A 22,912-nucleotide genomic window follows, 5' to 3' on the forward strand; every position below is an offset into this window, starting at 1 on the left:
GTAACTGAAGTGTTTGTAACCTGAGGTACCACTGAATAGAATAGTACAGTTGGAAGGGACCACAAAGGTCATCTAGTCCTACCCCCTGAAATGCAGGATTTTTTTGCCCAATGTGGGGCTTGAACCCATGACCACGATTAAGAGTCTCATGCTCTACCACCAGTAATTAGAGAGAACAAATTTTGTTGGCTTTGTTTGCTTTGCTAGTTGAGTGACATCTTTCATGCCTTTTTCTGAAAGTGGAGAATAGGATTATTGATTATTTTTCTGTGGACCTCCAGTGCTTTTAGATATCAGGAGTAGCTCCCCTTCCCCAATACTTATTTACTTTTGAAGACTGAAACAGAAAGGGACAACTGTTGAGGAGGATTTACCTAGAGTTTCGTGGCATAATATTACCTGACTTTAGGTCTGCCTCAAAGGTTCTGAAGACTGTGTTTGATTTTGGGGTGGTTTTCTTGGTAGGGTACAATTTCTATAAGAAAAATGTTACTATATGTCTAATATATATTTTCTGTGTTTGCAATGGGAGATGTGCAGAGCAATGCAATATTTACATTATGCTAGAGAGAGATTGCCACTATGCTGGCAAATAGGCTCCTACATCCAATGTGTGATTGGCTCGGGACAGAAGGGGAAAACCATGGAAGTGGCCACCTGAGCTGGACCCACCTCACTGATTACCCCTCCCCACAAACTGTCCTGCATCGGCCAATGCCATGCAGGCCATGACCAACAGCGAGAGACTGGCAAACAAAGACCAAAACCCTCTCTTCCATCTCGAGAACTATCACACAAGATTGTGCCACAATATCTTCAACAGCGTGCACTTTGGAATGGTCTGATCTGCCATGTTGATTCAAAATAATGGGGAATATTAGTTAAATTACTTTTGTTCACAGTTCATTCAATACCTACAGTTCACCTTCCCAGTCCCTGTTCATACAGAATGCATTGTCCCTGTGATTAAGGTCAAGCTATCACATAGCTAGGAAGCACATTTGTAGTTGTGCTCTGTATTATCACTGCTCATGGTGGAAAGGACTGTCCTATTTCAACCTTTAACGGTAGTCTTAAGCTTGACATACTACCATTGAGAACTTTGTGGATTATTATGAAAGTGCCATGGGTGGGACAGTGGTCCTTGTGTGCCACAACTGTGTCACATATAGCAATTCTGAAGACTGCTGTGGCATTGCAGTCAACAGTTGGGTGCAACTTATGATACTGTGCATTCCAAAGTCTGTGTTGCTATATATAACACCAGTCTGCAAACTCCATTTGGACTTCTAATTGTATACTTCTATTTTTATTTTGAAAGTGTTGATATTGTTATTATATGCCTGATATTAAATTTTCAATTTTGTATGGATATAATATTGCCAATTCCATATATACATGTGACATATATGTCTAGTGAGACAGTTTCCATGCATAGTGAAACTGCATACTCTACCTAGCATGGAAGAGTCCTGTGGACCAGCTGCTGCAGATGCATTGAACATCAGATTCATATTCTCATCTGGTCGCCATTGAATTTAATGGCTGTAAAAGGTGATGAACATCCCTATCCAGTATCATTAGCTCCATACAGCAAAGCATGGCTGGAGGAGTTGGATTGGTGCCAATGAAATGTAATCAGAAATTCTTTGAAACTTGGAACTCTTAGGATATCCATTAGTCTCTGTTATCATGACACTTAAGAACTTGTAGAGTGACCTTGACTTTGCTTCAAAGCCAAAGCCCCACAACAGAGCAGATGGAAACTGTAGCCTTACTTAAATCAAACTGAAAACTGAGTCTCTACTAGCGTAATCCTGGCCATGAGCGCCCCTAAATTCAGTAGGGTTTACTCCATAGTAAGGACACATAAGATTGCAGCAGAATACATTTATTAGCTGGAACCAGAGGAAAACACACTATATGAGTGAATCTCCTATGCAATTGGCAATCTGAATATAATGCCATGCGGGGAGTAATCAATTATGTATCATTTGTGGACTAAAAACAACAACATGCTAATCATATTTGCTGAATTGATTTTCGTTCTGGATATAGGATGAATAAGTGAACTTGAGCTATTTCTGCTTCCACTTCTTGGACATCCCGAGCCATTTAATATCTGCTCTGGTGTGGACATTTCCTAGGCAGGGAACTTCCCCTGCTGTGTTGTCTTAGATAGTGAGCACCCTTTCAAAGGACAAAAGAACTGATGAGCTGCATTTATACTTATGAAAATAATTAGCTTCAAGGCCTTAGATTTTACACGTCAAAAAGGAGAGAGACTCTATTCTTCATATATGAAACTGGTTTAATCTCCTGGCAAGTGGAAATGATGTGAGGCCAAAATTATGCATTTGATCACTGTGAAGTATTTATAGATATTATTAAGATGTACTGTACTTGAGACAAAATGAAAACAACACAGTAAAGTCCAGAAATCACAGCATTATTTATTGAGGATGACATGTTTTTCCAGCAGACATGGTTTAGGTGTGGACATAACATATTTTTATTTCTGCAATATATACTAGCATTTTATTAATTTTTAAATGGCAATGGGCAAAACCAGCCTTTTTTATATACCTCCTCCCATAATTTTTGTAATAAAATGAACACTTATTGAAAATATCTTTCCTTTTAAAATATTTGATGTTTGCACAGCTGTTATTTTTTCCCTTTTAAACTTCATTTTAAATGCAGGTGCCAACATCAAAAAATCCAAATAGAAATAAGGAGTTTATGCCAAAGAATAACATGGATAGAAAGCATGAAGTATTATAAATAAAAAGGATTCCAAGAATGTCAGCATTTCTAATGCAGTTTGCTTCAAATATTATACAGGTTCTTCACAATGACACAAGTTTCAAAATAAAACTTTTATTGGTCAAATTGTTGCTATTTTGGTGGCTCAGAGAAGTATATATACGTATATAATTTCCCCAGCCACTCTGGGTGGCTTACAGACACAAACCATTATGTCTTTGCTCCAATAGCGACCCATTTCTGTAAACTGATAAAATAGCTTTAAGATAGGAGGAATTCGAAAGTGGATTGTTAGGTTGTGAGTTAGAACTAAGAAAGTGATTCATTCCCCACAGCAGATCCTGAGCTTCTGAGTACAATCATTATCAACAATCCGAAGTTTGTTACTAAATAACAGAGAAGTAAGTAACAGCATTGCTGCATACAGTTAACTTGATCCAGAGACAGCAAGCCACACAGACTGACTGCTGTGCAGGACAGAAAAGGGAAACTGCAGTCATCTTTACAAAACATCACAGTACACTATTTGGAACTCTATAGGATTCTAAGTACAGTGGTACCTCAGGTTACATACACTTCAGGTTACAGACTCCGCTAACCCAGAAATATTACCTCGGGTTAAGAACTTTGCTTCAGGATGAGAACAGAAATCGTGCTCCGGCGGCGTGGCAGCAGCAGCAGGAGGCCCCGTTAGCTAAAGTGGTTCTTCAGGTTAAGAACAGTTTCAGGTTAAGTACAGATCTCTGGAACGAATTAAGTACTTAACCCGAGGTACCACTGTAGCTGCAAGGCACACAGCCTAGTTTGGGCCAACTATTAGTAGGCATTTGTTTGAACCAGAGTTCCGTGTTCATTTTGCTTCATAGATGTTAACTGGCTGTAAGTAGGGATGGGGGAGAAATACCATTCAGCTCACAACTTCAGCTGAATTTGTTGAATTCACACTTTCTGGGACAATATGAGAACTGAAACACAGGCATCCTTTGAAAGCCACACTTACCTGAATTTTGTGATGTAGTTTTCCAAATGAACAGTGCTTACAAAAATGCATGCATTAGGAGAAAGTGTGCATAAAATGGATCTATTCATGAGAATTACATACAATATTGCATTATATTAGGGGGCATTGTTTGCAAAAATGTTTATGCTAATCAAAACTGAGTGCAGCAATGTGTTTATTAGAAATTTGCAGTAAAATGTTGTTGGATTTTGATGAGGCTTAAAAATAACAACATCAGATTGCTGCAGAAATGTGAAGAACTGCATTTAAGAGTGGCAAAATAAGACACTGAAATTGAGTGAGGCTTGGAGGATGGTGACAAGAAAGAGGCCTTTTTGGTTGTGGCTCTCCAATTATGGAATGCTGCTCCCGGTAAGGCCTGACTGGGGCTGATCTTATTTTTTCATTGCCAGATTAAAACCTATCTCTATTCCCAGACACTTGGTTTTGTGGGACAGGCCAATTACATAGCTTCTGGCTGGTAATTGTGAATTGGTATTATGCAAAATATGCTTTTATCCTGGTTTTATTACAGTGTTTTAAGTATTTATGATGTTGTTTTATTTTGTTTAAATTGTTGTTACGATTTTGCTTTAATTTGTTTTGTATCTTTTTTAAAAAAATTGTAAGTCACTGTGGGACTAATTTTGTGTGAGGCATCTTCTAAATAAAATAATAAATGGGATGCATTTTATTGATCCCAGTAGAATTTATTTCTAAATAAATGGTCCAAGAATAGAAAAAGTACACAACTGAACAGAAGTGCAGTGCCCATTGGTGGGTACAGCTTTAATTTGATCCAGCCTCTCTCTCTCTCTCTCTCTCTCTCTCTCTCTCTCTCTCTCTCTCTCTCTCTCTGGTGTGTGTGGTTGTGTGTGTATTCCCATGGGCTGTGTGGTTTCCCACTAGGAATGCACAAAATGCTTTAACCTCCATTTGGTATCACATTCATGTATATGTGTATCCTGTAACAGGATAAGCATCAGAGATTAATCATTGGTGAACATTTTAGTACAGTATTGAGAGAGACATTTAACTCCTAAAATATGGAAAGCGGTCATTACAGTTAAATGTGTCAGATGTGACTCAAAGATCTCCTTTCCTCTCCTCATTCTTTTAATTTCATTTTAACTACATTTGCAAGTGGTCAGGATTGAAGATATACACTTTGGGGATACTGAGCTTCTTAATGCTATTTTGGGAGATCCAGGAATAGCTGCACTGCATTTCATATGGATGCATAATCCAAGTTATATAGCTTTGAATAAGAATGTGGTCTTGGGGTGGGGGGAAGATAGATGAAAGGGTCTAATAATAACCTTTTACAGGTTGTTGCCTAAAGTTCCTACTGTAGGAGAATTGACTTTAGTATCATTTCCTCTCTTAAGATGTGAGGGTTAGAATATAAATAAAGCAATAGATTTATCTAACTTGTAGTGTGGAAATTTGACTTCTACGCACACATCCACATTCTGAACAGGGATTTACGGAGCATCTGCTACACAGATGTAGTCATTCAGTGAACCTCTAGGAGCATGGCAAGGTAGTGTAGCTGTATTCATTCATATACATAAATGAGAATACTACTGAGTAGCAATTCTCTATCACCTACCTGAAGAGTGTACTAATGATTTTTGAAGGAGCAAGGATTATCACTATTCACAGATATTGTAAAATGCTTTACTCTGCCCTTTTCAGATGATTCGGTATGTAGTTCACTGTTTATGTAGATAGCCCCAAGAGGTTCAATATGTCCTAAGACAATGTCTAGATGCAGACATGGTCTATATCAGTGTTTCCCAACCTTGGGCCTCCAGCTGTTTTTGGACTACAACTCCCATCATCCCTAGCTAGCAAGACCAGTGGTCAGGGATGATGGGAATTGTAGTTCAAAAACAGCTGGAGGCCCAAGGTTGGGAAACACTGGTCTATATCCTGGTCACCTAGACCTGGAGAGAAGACCTCAAGAAGCTTGCCTCCTACAGTTCTCTGTCTCCACTGAAGACACAGAGAAACTGGGCCCAGTCCAAACTCAGTCCTAAGAGCCCCATCTCAGAGATGCCTTCCCAGGTCCCCCCAATAACTGTATCCTGAGCCATTCCTTGATCCCTGATTCTCTCCATTGCTGTCTGGGTCTCAGGAACAAAAGCCCAAGTGGGCTGGATTTCACAGGATGAATGTGCTGTAAACAGGGTCTATGTTGGGAGGACAGGACTTCTCAGGAGGAGGAGATGAGACATATGTAAGCAATAACCCAACTGGAGGTAGTATACCTAACTGACAACCAGGCAGCAATGCAGCTGATAACCAGGCAGAGGTGTGACTATAGAAGTCTCCCAGTCTCCTCTGATCTTTGCAGGACCAACACCTCCCTTCTCTGATTGATATGAAAGCTCTGACTAAATTTTTGACTCTGGCTTCTAGTCTCCATATTCCATTGTCCAGGCAGGCCCACTGACCCTCCAGAGGAGCTTTTTGGAGAATCAGGCGGTTGTATTGGGAAGGAAGGGATTATATGTTTTCCTTTCGTGAACTTCCTTAAATCACTTTAGGATGCAAACCAGTGTGCTGTTCAGAGGTACCATTGTTGCTCCACCTGAAAATGGTTTCAGTTGTTCCCTTTGTAGCGATTTCAAACCTGTTTGCAGAAGTTTCCAGTAACTCCCGCTTTCCCTCTCATGCAGGCTCTGAAGATCTCTTGTCAACTTGAGGAAAGAGATTTTCAGCTGCTTGCAGCACCAACTGTCACTTCCAATAGCTTCTCTATTGATTTTCTTTCAGTGTTCACTGGTTAACATAGCAACCACTGTTACTCATCCAGCTGCCTCCCTCTCACAGGGGTGGGCATGGTCAATTGTGTCTGAAGCCAGGGTTGATGTCATAGTACTGGCAAAACTTGAGGTTTTTCAGAATATTTTCCTCCTAGTGGGCACCTTCTGCCCCAACCTTTTTTTCTTTTCGTTTTTGGTTGCGTATGATGAGAGAACAGAAAGTGTAGATAGGTAGACCATGAAATAAGCACTCATTTTTAGGCTCACATGGCTTATTGTGTTTGAGACAGATACTATTTCATGCGAAGTACCCTTGTTTAGGTTTGCATAATATGCCAATTTATGACAAATTAGTCCATTTACAGCCACAAATTATGTATTTTATGACTGCGAAGTTAAGAAAGCCAATAATAATCTGGCCCAGGGAATTTCTGGCATACTATCAAGAGCACATATAATATATCTGAGCTCCTGGGGGTTTGTGTAATGGCAAAGTCTGAGTCAGATGAGTACCAGTTTCAGTGGGACTCTGGGTGCAGACCATCAGTTGTGTTGTTTCATGTGTTTCATTCATTCTAGAAGGACTTATCTGAGGCTCTCTACTGTGTGGGGGGAAATGTCTAATCCTTTTCATACACACCATTTTTTCAGCCACCCACTCCTTATGCAAAGGTGGCAATTAACCCTCTTGATGGAAAGACAGGCATGGTAAATGGATCTGCCCATTCACCATAGCAGGGCTTTAGCAGCTTTGCAGAGCAGAGGCTTCAGTCAGAAAAATAATGTGGGAAGAAAAGGTAAAACAGCCCTCTTCTATTGAAACAGCATCATTGTTTTGGTCCCATTTGATCCCTGCGTATGTATGCTTTTCAGGGTTTTTCTCTTCATTTTGAATAGGTTGAGAGGTTTAGCCATTATCTGCCAGGTTCTGTGTAGTTTGGCCATGTGATTCTAATATTTGATCCTATTGGTTATCGTCATAGCAGCTTACATGAGCAGGCTATTAGAGCAATCATATAAACATATTGTTAAACACTACCCCAGTCTCTGAGTGGTGAGATATTCCAGGGGTTGCATGTGCTCACCCAGGGTTTGGTATCTCAGAATGAGGGACAGTGGAGACTGTGGTGTCTTTAGGGTATGTGGTTTATTTACACATATACAACCTGAGTCTACGATGGAGGGGCTCACAGCATTAACAACCCAAGGAGGTCTTGCTTCTCCCACAGTCTTGGATTCAAGCAAAGATCAGGCATGGCTCTGTCTCTCTGGCTTGCCAGCCTGCTTCCTCCTGCTTCTACTTATAGCTCAAACACATCAACTCTTTCCTTTGTTCTTTCGAACTAACCGTCAGTTGAGGGAGTGGGGCTCCCACCCATTTGGCTTCTGCCATAGAGCCAATTCCTTTGTTAACTTACAGCCTGTATTTAGGGGGTCATCACCAAGAAACTTTTCTAGCTATGCCAGCAATTGAACCTTTGTTGGATCCAGGAATTAGAAGGGACTCAGGCATACAGCTTACCCCACTGAAACTATTAAAACTCATCAAACACATGTTTTCCAGGTGACCTAGGCAAAGTTTCAGGAAGCTCAGCAACTTTCATTAGGCTAAGACAGGTTTGTAGGGATATGGTTATTTATAGTAATAAAGGTAGGAATGAATTTCTTATGAACTGAGTTGATTTTTTTAAAAAAAGATATTTAGAAAATTAATTATATGTACCTAATAATAGTGTGCATTATTCATCTGCAGCAATATTTGCACATAGTGTGATGACAAAAATAAGCAATTGTTCATTATTAGGATTTTCTTTGTCACATCGTCACATTTTTTTCCAGTGGCTATAAAAATGTTCCACACAACCAAGAAAGTGAAATAAAAACCACACAGAAGTGTGCCTAGCTCCTCTTTCAGCAGCATTTTGGCATCATCTGTCAAGTCTGGCATTTTCCAATTCATAAACTCTAATATTTTAATGTATGACATTTAAAGAGCTAAAAATAATCACTCTGCAAGAAAAGAACAATGGATAATGTTGTTTAAATCCAGAAAAGATTTTGCAGTTAAAAAATAAATTTGGCTAATTTGTGAAGCAATCAATCATTAGAAAAGTAAGATCACATTTTTTGTGTGGTCATATAAGCGGGATTTTTGCCTGCACAGTGAATGATTGTCTAGGTCTTAAAAACTGTGTTTCCTTTATTTTTTGGGATTAGGTTTGGGTCTCTTAAGTAAAAGAGAATTCTTTAAAGATATAAGACTTTGTCACAATAAAATGCTTTGTTTATTATTTTATTTAGAATGTTTACAAACAGGATAATATTTAGAAAAATCTCAAAGCAGTATATATGAAATAAAAAAATACAATACATGATACAGTAAAATAGGTCCAACGGGATACTCAAGTGTCAGTGGCAACCATAGCCAAAATGTAAACAACAACAAAAAAAGGTTTAAGCAGGCTGAAAACACTGAAAATACAAAAATGTTTACCAAGTTTAGGGAGGCAGAATAGTCCATAGAATAGGAGCCATGGCAGTAAAAGCTGTGCTCCAACTAGCCACCAAATGAATCTGTGGAACACACGGCACCACCAGGAAGGTCTCATCTGACAATCCCAGTAATTGAATCCATCTATGGGGAGAAGGCGATCTCTTAGGGGTCTTGGTACCAAGTTGTTTGTAAAGGTAAAGGCAAAGGGACCCCTGACCATTAGGTCCAGTCGTGGCCAACTCTGGGGTTGTGGCGCTCATCTCGCTTTATTGGCCGAGGGAGCCAGCGTACAGCTTCCAGGTCATGTAGCCAGCATGACTAAGCCACTTCTGGCGAATCAGAGCAGCATACGGAAACACCGCTTACCTTCCCGCTGGAGTGGTACCTATTTATCTGCTTGCACTTTTTGATGTGCTTTTGAACTGCTAGGTTGGCAGGAGCTGGGACCGGGCAACGGGAGCTCACCCCGTCGCAGGGATTCGAACCGCCGACCTTCTGATCTGCAAGCCCTAGGCTCTGTGGTTTAACCCACAGAGCCACCCGTGTCCCTCACCAAGTTGTTTAGGGCTTTGTAAATTAGTAAGAAAAACTTCAACTTTGCCAGGTAGCATATTGGCAGTCAGTGCAATTCTTTTAATAGGTCATTACCCATGAGTCTCTCTCGACCTTAAGGACATGGACTATGTATGTAGAGACAGCAACAATATATCATTCCCCATAGCACCAGCTGATCACCCTCCCACTAAGCTCAGACATCTTAGCTTCTGATACTGTACACTTCATCCCTGGCTGGCCCCCTGAATACCTTCCAGGCCCCGCCCACCCCTTACAAGTCCTCTTTGCACCCTTCTTGAGTGTTTTCCTGGGCAGAAAGGTGCTCTTCAACACTGACAATGCTTCCTATTTGCTTGGAAGATAGAATGGATGGGTGGGTATGCATAGAAACTTGTTGTTAATTAAATGTATTTCCCTCTCCAGCTTCCAAAGGATCCCATATGTGCATTTTTATGCACACTTTAATCTAGTATATACATTTTTCTATCCATTAGTTGGCTGAATAACTGCATTGCAAAAGAGGAGTGAATTTCAAAAGATGTCTGTGTTTCAGTTCACTTTTAGAAAGTGCAAATTAGGTTGATTCACCTTTAAATGAACTGAATTTAATTTCTCCTCCATCCCCAGCTGTCATTGGCCTGCATCTCACCCATGTGTTTCCCTGGTAAAAGAAGAACATGATGTACCTCCAACTCATTGCTAGAGGGTAGGATACTGAATACAGTGACATCATTTCACACTGGGGAATGCTTGAGGGAGGTTTTGGTTTCTTGAACCCCTTAACCATACACCTGTGATTTTCACAGTATTTTGGATCCTCCTGAATGTGTTTTTTCTGCCAATGAGTGAATGAATTATTGTAATATTCTTTGGAAGAAGATAATTGTTTCTAATTTATAAAGTGCTTAGCACAATATTTAGAGAGCTGGCATTTGGGTGTTGGTGGAAATACCTATTTCTCATTATTCTATTACCTCCTAGTACCCCTGCTTCACACATTACAGCACAGATAAGCTGAATCTGGTTAGTTCTCAAGGCATGACTACAGATAATTTATGAATTGTCTTGAGTTAGATCAATGGATAAATTAAAAAGAAAAGAAAAGAATGAGCCCAGCAGCTTCAGAATTCTGTAAATGGCATGCCAATGTAATTGATATAATCAATATTGATTTTAATAATTCTATGTATGTAGAGCAGTTGGGTTATAAATGGTCTTATATTTCTCTACAAAGTATATTTTTTTAAAAAAATCTTGTACTGACACGACTCTATCTTCTTGGCTCTACAGTTGCCTTGGGGTCTGACCTTCTGGTACATACGCTGGCTGTTAAAGGACATGATTCAAACTGTCCCAGATCCAGTAGCTCATATCAAGGTAAATTTTATGTTTGCTTTCAGGTCTCTTGACAGCTGATTATGCATTAGCTAAATGTCTATCCAAAAGTGGCTATGGCAAGAGAAGGCCAGTGTAACGAGATTGGGGAGATGCTACACAGCTTCTGCTCCTCTTCCTGCTTACCACTAGAGCTCCTTCTATATCTAATTTGTTCGGGGAGCTAGCTAGGACCTTCTGCCTTAGAACTTGCCACCCACTGTGTCAGGGAGAGATCAAAGAAGGCCAAGTGGCTCTCTATGCTACATAAAAGTGTCTAATTTTCTCAAGTTGCTCATGGTGGCCTTGGCATTCTTTGAGTTTAATGCAGGTGGGAAAATACAATGAGATGAGAAGTTGAGGCAGCTCTGGACCTGCTATGCATATATTTATTTCCCTTCAATAGTGATGGAGCCTCCCAACAACTGCAGCTTATCTGGATGGTGGTGGGATGGGGAAAGGTGCAAAATCAGAGGTGCACAGATGCACCACTGGGGTGAATCTAGTGCTCCTGCTGATGGATCCATGCAGCCCCAATCTTGCTACTCCTGCAATCCATGCAGCCTTGCCCCACCAGGTAGTCTACAGCCATGCTAGTGTCTGGAGGGCATTTCCGTCCCACCACACACCAGCCATTCTCCAGTCCTTCCATCATGCTGGCTTGTAACAAAGAGACAAAAGTGGGGAATGAGCTTTTTTTAAAAAAAACAACAACCAAAAAACAAAAACAACCCAAAACAAACAGGCATGGAACACAACTCATGGTTTTATCTTCCAAAGCTGTCCCTTAACAAGTGTTTTGAACTATTAAGTCTTTTTTTTCCAGAAAGTGTGGAAGTTCCAGAAGTTTAGATAGGGTATCAGTTAAGTAAACCTCACAGAAAACTCCTGTCTGTGCTTTAGTTTGATAATATTCAAATTGCTAATCCCTATAGATTGAATACAATATTTGCAAACCATTTCACCGCCTACTAGAGTCACTGATTGAATTTGCACATTTGAGTGAGAATTAGAAGATGTTCAAGATGTAGGTCAGGCCAGGCTGCAATTGAAAAAGAAAAACCACTGAGCATTCCTGCCACAAACACCAGTAGGGTTTGTATTTTAGGCAACTTACTTGATCTCAGCGCAAATGGTGGGAGCCATGAACAATAGGAATTTTCTTAAGGGTGGGTATGCACTCCATTTTGTTGCAGGTCCTGCTTTTGCATTTCCTAATAAAACATGATTCCATTGTCATTTTGCTGCACATTCTTGCATTGTGTCTTCCTTGTGTAATAAGGCACAGCCTGTAAAGTTACAGATACCACTAGAGAAATATTGTGAAAATGTAATAGTGTGATTGAAGCCCATCAGTACAGATTGAATTGAATTTCCTCTCCCTTCTTTGTATTCTTTTGATATTGTAGTGCTGAATGTTTGAATGAGTGCATAGCCCTGGTAGGTCTAAACACAATGACTTCTCCTATAAAGGAGATGTCACTTTCAAGTGGAAATCTATGTGCTTTTATGTAACATGCATTTTAAAAAACGAGTACTTCCACGTGTTTATAAAACACCCAGCATGCTCGATCCTGTTCACTTACTTGGAGCTTGTATCACTACAGCTTTTTGAATGAAGATTGGGTTGCTTGTACTGAATCAAGATGTGCATTTTAACAGGGTTTGATTTTGCTAGTAAAGTATGGGATCAAACACAAAGGCAGTTTAATGGAAGAACTGTATGCCTGTTAGAAAAGGAAAGGCTTTGCCATTAGCGTATCTATTTTTCCTTTGAACTTCATTCTTAAAAAGGTAACCAAACCAGAAAATTTCCTAAACTTTTCATAATGAGAAAGAAGACTATAAATGTTTTTGGAAAGGTCAGAACTTGCCTTATTCCTTTTGCAAGTGCAATTCTAATTGCAGTTTATGTTGGCTTTCATGTGACTATTTTGTTCTACTGTTCATTAAAAACAAGGAACAAGTAGTGGTAACTATAGAAACACGTTGTACTAATGATAATTCAATGTGATGTTGTTCATTTGTAAAAGAAGGCAAGTTGTACCAAGTTCTATTTTCAGTGATTTGGTGTGGAAAATACTTTTTTTGATGGCACTTTTGGAGAGAAGCAATGCTCAGCATATAGCTAGTCTCTATCATTTGACCCTTCCTTTAGCTTTCTGTGTAAAGGAGGTTTGGTTTGGTTTGGTTTGGTTTGGTTTGGTTTGGTTTGGTTTGGTTTGGTTTGGTTGATAATGCTATTGATTAACCACTCTAGTTATCCTAGGTGCACATGGAAATTTCAGATTTCATTGAATTGAACAGGGCTTACATCTAAGGGAATATGTTCAGAATTGTGTTGTTGGATGAGCTTGGTTCTCAGCAGGTAAAATGGATCATTGTATTGACAGTTTAAGAAATGGAACTGTCCCATGACTTGCTGTGAAGACAAGTCAGGGAATACAAAGTGCTTTGCTGCTTTGAGTCCAAAAGAATTCCATTTGATTTGTGGGTAATAAGACAAGGGGAGATGGAGAACATTCATTCTGCCAGGTTCTGATATTTAGCTTTAATGAACAATTCTCAAGAATTGTGTTTGAGGGACTGGGGTAATGAAGATATATATTACCTTAGGTTGTAATCAGCTTCATTTACTCAAAGTTAAATTAATGGACCAAGTTATATTTATTAAGTTCAATGGATTTGAACTCTGAATAAAACTTAGTCAAATGTTATCTCCTGTAATTAACTGTGTATATGGGTTTTCTACCAAATTATGGACTCCTGGAATATCTCAGAGGCTAGCTATTTCTGTGATAGGAAAACCCAGCAATATGCAATTTTTCAAATCACAGAAGTTGCTGGTGCAAACTTTTTTTATCTATCCCCTTTAGATGTTAACTTGAATCACACAGAGAGGGGGAGGGGAGAGATTTGAGCAGCTACAAGAGCCATTATATTGTTGAACACTGAACATTGAACATATGAGAAGTTATTGTATTTTGTTACCAACCAGCCATTAAAAATATTTAATTCCTTGTTTTGAATTCTGACTCAGATGCTCAGTAGTACTACTGTTACTAGTAGTAGTAGTAGTAATAATAATAATAATAATAATAATAATAAGTTCATCACCTGAATAAGTTTGTTGAAGGCTTTAACAGATTTGGTAGGTTAGATTGCTAAATAATAGTATGGTTGCAGGATTGGCCCAGGATGTTTTGCCTCTTGAGGCAAAAAAGAAAATGCTGCCCCCCACTTCCTCCTCCTCTGCAGCCCCCTGCCTCCTCCTCTTCTGCCTCCTTCCATTGCTGACACCATTTCCCCTCCAAACTCCCCTCCCCTCCCCTGAGAAGGTGGTGGGGGAATAAAAGGAGGCTTGAGAGAAGCGGGTGTCAGAAGAGGCAGTGGCAGCTGCAGCAGTGGCAGTGAGTGGCATGCTTCTTGGAGGCCAGAGCTGCCACCTGAGGCAGCTGTGGGTAGGCCAGCCCTCCTCAGTTGAGTGATTTATTTAGTTATAAACCATTTATATTTTGTGTTGTCAGTTTATGTATGTGTATAGTACAGAAGCACAATATTTATTGCTGAGAATGAACACTGGAATATTGATTTTTGGATCCTTTTAAAAGAGCAGAAGGGGCAACCTGGTCATTGTTTTGTTTCTGACACCCCTGCCTCTGACCCCCATGTCATTCTGGGCCATTGGGAGGGGGAAATGGTGTCCACTAGAAAAATATTGAGAGAAAATTAAGCAAAGTGGCTTTTTTCTTGCAGGATGATAAAAAGAAAAAATCTCAGGTTTCATCACAAGAATGCCTTACAAGAAATTTCAGCTCAGCTCTACTTCATTTATCTTTGGTTTATTTAAAAGTCACACTTTTTTTTACTGTTATTTAAGTTAATTATGGGTCTATTTTCTCTCCAAGATAAAATCAGTTATGGATCACCATATGGCAAACTGACTTTCTTTATATGACAACTTGTGTAGCATATGCTTTTATTTTTTTATTTGCTGTCTTCTTTGCTTTTATGAGTAGCAGAATAAAAATTTCGCAGTATCTAACCCTATTCATTGAGTTCAATGGCACTTACTCCCAGGTCTAGATATCCATATTTTTAAGCTAAATAAAATGTCCTCAAACTTGACTGATACTGACATGGTTAATTCTGAATACTTATGGAAATAAGAAACATGGGGGGAAATCAGGGTTGCTCATAAATATGCAGAAATTGTTATGCAATCAAATTTTTCATCATAGCAAACAAGTTAAAATGTGTGTCGTTCACATTTATTTTGTTTTTAAATTTCTCTCGGTTCTGTGGATTGATGGAATTTTTAGTGAAATTATAAGAAGGAAATTCTTGAATGCCATTCTGTCTTCTCTCTGTGTGTCAATTAAGAGAGAAAAAAACCAGCACAAAACTCATTGGTTTTTATTTAAGAAGAAGAAGTGAGAAAGAACCTTTTCTTTGTTTTATAAGTCAGGATTTCTGAACAAATCCAAAAATCATTGCCAGCAGCCAGATGGAGAACAGTGCTAATGATGTGTTCAAAGGGCAACATGTTACTTTAATCTTCCCCCTGAATTTGATATGAGTTCGTTTATAGATTTTAATGATTTCTATTAAATATCCTGGGCTGGTGAGCATCCCCCTCATCCCTTTCCCTGGCCTCCCACTGCTATCTATACAGGAATGGAGGAGCTGAGCTACCACACTAGGTTTCATTTTTACTATGGATGTTGGCATACCATTTAGAAAGCTGCAGAGAAATATATTCCAAAAGTTTGTTGTCTTCCACTGTCTTGACTATAATAAATGGCTAAGCTTTCTGTTTTTTCTGTCCTTATAAATGGTCTTTTTCTTAAAAAAAGAGAAAAGAAAAGATGTTCTGAATTTGTCCCTGCTTAGTTGCATCAATTATTTGTGGCTGAAATTCTCTTTTTTTGTATCTATAAACATCTTTTATAGATTGAAGGAATTTTAGATTTTCTTATGGGCTTTTGTTTTTACATTTCCCATTCAGTGAGCCAGTTTGTATGCTTGCCCAACATTGCATCCAACAATTTGCTGTTCTGAGCAGGCATCATAACAACAAACGGAGTAAAAGCTTTCCTACCAGAGCTGATTTTACAGCAGCCCAACAAGTCACAATGCTTTTCTGTTTAGAAACACATGTGAGGGACCTCATTGCCATAGGTATAGTTTTGGAGTAGGATTGGATGAGTGGTTGGTTAAAGAAGAGAACATAAATGAAATATTGAATGTGTGCAGGGCTGTCTTAAGCAAATGTGGTGCCGGGGTGCAAAGATCCCCCCCCCCAGTTGCCCAGTCCCAGGTGCGCAGAAGGGCAGAGCCGGCTGGCCGCCTCAGTGTCTCACTGGCTCGGTCGCCCCCAAACTTGCGGCGCAGAGCCTGCCGCAGCAGAAGAGCCCACCATGGCACTCCAACCGGCAAGCGGGCTCTTCCCCGGACTCAACTCTTGGGCCCCGGACGCTTGGCCTGGTCAGCCTGAGAGCCCGGCGCCCAGGGGCCCTGCACCCCTAGCGCCTGTGGGTAAGACGGCCCTGAACGTGTGGCTTTGAGATTCTGAAGAGAATTTTTTTTTTTAATGCTTGATACAGGGGGGTGATTGGCTCCAGTTGCCACAATGGACAAACCTCCACTGAAGCAGCCATTACAGATTCCTTCCCATCCTCCGTAACGCCATACCCTCCAAGTGTCCCTATTTTCCAGGGACAGTCCTGGATTTCAAAAGCCACCCCAGTTTCTGATTTCATCCTGGAATGTCCCTATTTCCCTCACCACTGCCACTGAGCACAGGGAGGAGGATGAACTGGTGGTTGTCCTGAGCGCAGTGGCAGCAGTGGTGGCTGCAAGAGAGTGTCCCATTACCTTTCCATGGCCTCTCCATGACTGCTGCTGCCAGACTCATCCCCAAGCATATTGGCTGCTGTAGAGCGGGCCAGGAGAAGCTGCCACCACTGAGGTACAGTCTCATGTGAGGCGCCAGCCCTGAGGTTCAGGCAGAGGCAGGGCTACCCTTGGCAGGAAGAAATGGGGAGCAGAGTGCAAGGAGTCTGGATTTTAAAAAAATACTTTGTGTGTCCATGTCCAATCATGCCCCTTTCTAAAATTTATTCATTGGTGTTTCTCTTTTTGTAAATCTACCAAAGAACACAGTAAAATAAAATCTGGATTAAGGGGTTTTCTTAGGACCGTGGAGGGTGCATGCGGTGGCAGAAATGCTCTGCTGGGGGTGGGTTGCGAAGGGTCAGTTGGGGGAGAGTAAGAAATGTCCCTATTTTTACCTGAGGAATGTTGGAGAGTATGTAATGCCTGACTGACCAACTTTCATTGTTCAGAAGCAGGAAGCAGGTTGCATTCCCGTGTCTTGCATGGATTTTGGTCAGAGCTCTTAATCCTCATGATACTTCAGGTGACTAGGCCCAAAGCATTGTAATGTTGCTAAGCCTAACCCAGAGTGAGAGAGGCAGTTCCGCATCTCCTGACAAACTCACGCTTTACAAGCAAATCCTGGGGGAGAACAAGGAACTCTTGTTGCTGCTGCATCTAGTGATAGCTGTAGTAACGACTGTTTTGCTTTGTGATTTATTTATTTTTGCATGCTCAATGATATTCTTGTAATTTTTTATTTTATTTTAATATTCATAAAAGTGATGTGTGAAACATATGACCAGCCTAGCGCAGTGTATGTGTTCTTGTGGAAATAACCAGAGACATTGGTTCATTCTAATTTCAGATACCCATAATTTGGGTAGAATAGAGACACTTAACAATATCTTCACCACATGCTTTGAATGAATGTTCCTTGCATCGTAGGCTGGTCATATTCAGAGCAGAAAGGAAGAAACACATGTGCAGTCTTACAAAAAAAAAAAAGTAAGAAAAAGGACACAGACAGGCAGAAATGTAGACAGAGACAATGTGTCTGTCCTTAGGACCAGCAAAGTAGCAGCCACATTCTCTTCCACATGTGCATTGACTTGTGTGTGTTGTGTTAACCAGATGTTGGGATGGATCCTATATTTGGAACTATGAAGCCAAAATCCTAACAAAATCAAGCCAAACCCCTTTTAACAGAATCAAAGTTCAATACTGAAATTAAGGCCATCATGCAAGATCTTATTAAAACATTTCTCAGTGAAACAATTATGAATGCTCTTTATTTTCTTATCAACACAGTACATATTTATTGTCTTATTATCAGTAGCAATCAGCATGCTGACTTCCTAGAAAACAAAAGGTATCTCTTATGCTTTAGCTAACATTCTGTGTTTACCATGAGATGCTTCAGGATAAGCAACAACAAGCTTTTAAAGCAATCAGATCCACTAGACTGATAAATAAGCTTTTCATCTGCTGCTATAAGAACCATAAATAGAAAAGGTATATGCTTTAGAACTGTATTAGATTTCCTATAGTAACAATAGTAATTACAAAAATTATGCCACATATTGTGGCTATTAATAAAAATATGCTTGAAGTGATGATCAAAGTAAATCACCATCCCTAAAACAAGGCACTTATCTAATGAAGCTAAAACTGATGATGTGAGATAATGGAGTGGGGAATTAAACTTTTCAAGGTAGTTCTAATATATCTATGGTTGCAAACCAATGGTTTTTTAAGAGCAAGAACCTTAGATGCCATGTGTATACAAGTGTTTCAAATGGTCTTCCCTCCACTGACCCATTCCTATAATTTCTGAGCACTATACTCTCTTTTTTTTAAGAATAGTTTTTTATTAACTGACCAATCACATCAAATCAAACCAAATTACATAAATTCCAAATTACACAGCCGAATTTTAAATTTTTGTTGGGGGTACCCATATTTCAAGTTCTGAAGGGGATCCAATCAACTTCTTGCTTCTTACTGCTGTTTTAATGGCCACAAATCTAGTTCACAGTATTATCCAGTCCTTTCTTCTTGTTTTTCCACATCTCTTGTTGTTATTTTCATATATTTTTCCTTTCTCTTTGTGACCTCTGATAGTCTCCACAAGCTGGTTAGACAGTTTGTAATCCTGTGTGGATATTATTATTTTTTATTTATTATTATTATTTTTTACGTTTTCCATGTAACATCACTTCCATACATCAAAACAGTCTTAGCGTCATTAATCTTCACCAATCTGCCTCCTTTCTCGAAACCTGCATTCATCAGGAATGCAGTCTGAAAACAAGTCCATTCCTTCTCTCGGCTATAAATCCTTTGGCAAGATGGCAACTCCGAATTAATTGCTGCGCCATTCCAAAAGCTCTTATTGCTTCTTGATCTCCATAAAGCATACTTTTGGTTAAAGTTTATCTCCACACAGACCTTAATCATCCTGCTTGGGTCAGTTCAACCGACGGTTCTAATGAGGAGGGGTTCTTGTAAATCACATAGAAGGAAAGTAAAAAAGGTCCACCACCCCCCATTCAGTCCCGTTGTCAACATACCCAGCCTTTGGTGTATCTTCATCGTAAAATATTCCTGTTTCTCCAACCCGTCGTCATCTTTCGCAGAGGTCACTTAAATTAGCAGACTTCACTCCCCTTCTTCACTTGAAATATGTGCATTTGCTTCTTTTGAAATTAATTATTCCAAATTGCTGCAGCTAGTGCGCGATCAGACACAGCGTCCAGGAGAGCCGAGGTCCACACGGGGGCATTCTGCCTAGGGCCCTCACCCCCTTCTTTCGAATTAGGGGGTGATTTATGGGCACAACAGGCAAGGGCAGTGTTCCCCATTTCCTTGGGGCAACAAGGGAGGCTGCCTACTCCCATAACAGCCTCTTAATTACCCCGTGTGGGTCGGAGAGATGGTATTGTCGGCCATCTTCCAATGCGCCCCCTAGTGGCCCCCCGAGCACTATACTCTTTGAGGTATTTATCCTTGCAACACCGTTGAAGTAAAGGGCTAGTTTCACAGCAGCAATCACTCCCACTTTGTAGGTGTCCTGCACTGCTACTGGACTGCCAGTTCGGAAATTTTGACAGCATTTAGTGGGCAAATTTCCACAGTATGATTGTCTCACAAAATCTGTGCACCGACATGCAATATTTGCTGCCCATTGATATCACATTTCACTAGGACTTCCGTGGTGTACTATGGTTAAAAGAATTGCTGCACCAGACTTGAAAGCACTTGGCTGGCTATTCAGTGCCTAACCAGTAGACAAATGCGAATACTAAACTGATATCTGGTAGCCTTTTAAGGCAACTGTACAGTATAGCTGCAGTAATTCATTTACAGTAATATGCTTGACTGTATGATCACTGGAGTCAGGGGAAATCCAAGCAATGCAAGGCAATTACGGTATTATGCTATACCAAGCTGCAGAGGTAATTTGAATGCACTTAATGCTGTTGTAAACATTTCCACGTTGAATTCTTAAGCAGCTGCCTTACATTTTGGAGTATAGCAAAAGTTGTCAATTTTTAGCTTATTTGCATGGCTTCATAGAGAATGAAGTTTCAAAACCTTTAATGTTTGTGGTGGTATTTCAGACTGGTAGCGCTAGGTAGTATTAGAGAAAGATGGTGATTCATTCCTGTATTAACCCCATAACTCATAGTTCTGCAGGCCTTTAAAGATGATTTAAGATATTTTTGGATTTTAAAACATTTGCTATTGATTCATTCTGCTATGTGTGTCCCGTCCCCCCTTAATGCTGATTCTGCTGCTGTTTTATTATTGTTGTGGTTTTAGAAAGTATTAAGATCTGGTCTTCTTTTAAATTCTGGAAGTTGCTCTGAGAGCTCTTGGGCTGAATTCTCACAATTGATAAGTGAATTGTTAAGTTTTCAAAATGAATGCCTTTCTGAGGTATAGAGCATCAGGGGAAATCAGAGGAGAAAAATAAATGTTCTAATGAGAGATGCAGAGTTGTCTCCCCTCTCTTCAGATTTATGGCAGAGCTGGTAACTGCTATGGCTAGGGAAAGCATTTTAAGCAGGGGTGCTCAAAGATTCAGGCAGCGGTGCTGGAATATTAGCAGATATTGAGGAAGGCAAAGATCACCTTAATAAACAGACCTCCCTTCTTAATTCTGCCTGAAAATGGCTGCTGCAGGTCAGAAACAACCCAATGCTGCTCCTTGGACCAAGAGTCCTCAGTAGTGTGTTGATTTCTTTGCCCCACACCAGCCATTTTTTGAGGTGCCACAACTTGAGCTCTGCCTGTTCAAATCTATAGAGGTGCAAAGTTCCACTGACTTGGCTAGACAGAGTTAAAAGATGCTGTGTTTCAAAAAATGACTACTGCAGGGAAATATACATATTTATTTACAAGACTTCTTTTTCAGTACACACAACATTACCTTTCATGAAAAGGTAATGTTTGCAAACAACCCAGTCATTTCTGAGGCAAGCATAGAGATTATTGTGTACGCCTAGTATCGTGGATCCCTAATGTGTAATATGCTACATATTGAATTGTTGACAATATATGAGGCATAGCATTCTTGTTTACATGTGGAATAATTTAGATTGTGGCTTTTATCCTGAAAGAATTACTGAGCATGCTACTAAAGAATGTTTGCAGGAAAACTGTCCTTCATTAATGAATTGAAACCAATGCCTGGTTGAAATATGGTGAGATATGATAACTTAGGTTGTGCACAAAGTACCTTTCACTCTGTGTCCAGTGCACTCTGATGTGTTCATTTGGGGAGCGGCACGTGCATAAAAGTAGTCACAATCCATACCTATCCTGTCATTTCTTATGAAATGCTGCATTTTGATGGCATTTCCCAAAGCAGCTACAATCCAGATTGAGAAAAATAATGGTAATGTAAACACAGCCTGAGTCTGTAGTGAAATGGCAATACAGCTACATTCCTAAAATTCTTAAGGACCTAATAGATTTCTTTTAAGAAAAAAGAAATATTCACAAAATGTCAAACACCACTTTTTATTCAGTCACTGAGTAATTATTATAGAGCTTGAATAAAGAAGACCTGAACTGTAGCTCTCCCTAACTGTAGCATTCTGCAGGCATTGGACCAAAGCTAATAAACAGGAATTTTAACAACCTGTTATTTCCTCTTCTCATTTAGGTTTTTCTGATATTAAAACAACAGTAAAAAAAAACACACCTAGTACTGCACTGACCATCTAAAATGACTAATATGGCAGAAATATAAGGTGGTATCCAATTGGTGTCCCTGTGCAGAAGGAAAGCATCTGTCAGTGGAATATGGATGGAGGCTGTTCCCTCTCCCCTTCTTCTCCGACCCCCCACAATATACTTTGCATGGTTGGGTGTTCACCAGGAGAAAATTTTGCAGCACACAGGGGGCTGCAGGGGGAAGGATATTTGCCCCAAAATGGCCTCCTTCCCTGTTTCACTAATGGGTGCTGTCAGGGTTTCTGGGAGAGAGGAGGAGATGACAGAGGAGACGGAGAGCGAGTGGGAGGAGGGGCAGAAGGATGAGGAAGAAGATGACGGAATTCTAAGGGAATCCACGAGTCTGAGCAGCGAGTCAGAGGATTCTCAAAAGGGGGTTACCTTAATCAAGCAAAAGGGAGGAGAAGGGAGAAGCGGAGAGGAGCCCAGTGGAAGACAGACGCAGCAAGAGGCGTCTCAGCTGGAACGGAGTAAAGGGGGTGGAGTCGTCAGCCTCTCGGAGGGAGCAGGATTAGGAGAGAACAGAGAAAGGGGGTTGGAGCAAGGTGTTCAGCCGGAAAGGGTGGAGAGCAGAACAAAGGGTGGTGTAGCGGTCGAAAGAAAGGTCAGGAGCAACGTACGCGCGCCAAGTTCAAACGTAGAGGCGCGCGGAAGTGGAGAGAGCTCAGGGGAGGAGCCCGGCCCCAAAGCCAGAAGGAGGGGGGAAGAGGCGGCAGAGGATTCAGCCTCAGGCGAGTCACGGAGAGAGGGAACCCAGGGGGGCAGGAAGACCCTGCGGAAAAGAAAGGAGAGGAAGAGGTGGTCTAGAGCCAGGCTATTAAGTTGGTGTGG

At 40.4% G+C, this 22,912-nt stretch overlaps 2 protein-coding genes across 7 annotated transcripts in view; one reads left to right on the top strand and one right to left on the bottom strand.

The window, feature by feature from the left end:
* Positions 1 to 22,912, bottom strand: part of ETS2 (ETS proto-oncogene 2, transcription factor) — a gene marked incomplete at its 5' end in the record, with an annotated part of 328,432 nt that overhangs the window by 115,550 nt on the left and 189,970 nt on the right. The gene's annotated exons all lie outside the window — the stretch shown is intronic.
* The window catches only part of ERG (ETS transcription factor ERG), a 115,349-nt gene that overhangs the window by 24,804 nt on the left and 67,633 nt on the right, over positions 1 to 22,912 (top strand). For 4 of the 6 annotated variants that reach the window (XM_081908759.1, XM_081908756.1, XM_081908760.1 and 1 more), the window contains exon 2: positions 10,877 to 10,963. In XM_081908759.1, the coding sequence (XP_081764885.1) occupies positions 10,925 to 10,963 (39 nt within the window). In that variant the 5' untranslated portion in view covers positions 10,877 to 10,924. Of the gene's footprint in view, positions 1 to 10,213; positions 10,293 to 10,876; positions 10,964 to 22,912 lie in introns of all 6 variants that reach the window. The other 2 variants (XM_081908758.1, XM_081908757.1) reach the window with 1 other exon arrangement.

The sequence above is a fragment of the Podarcis melisellensis genome (assembly GCF_964234715.1).
Source record: "Podarcis melisellensis genome assembly, chromosome: 4".
Lineage (NCBI taxonomy): Eukaryota > Metazoa > Chordata > Lepidosauria > Squamata > Lacertidae > Podarcis > Podarcis melisellensis.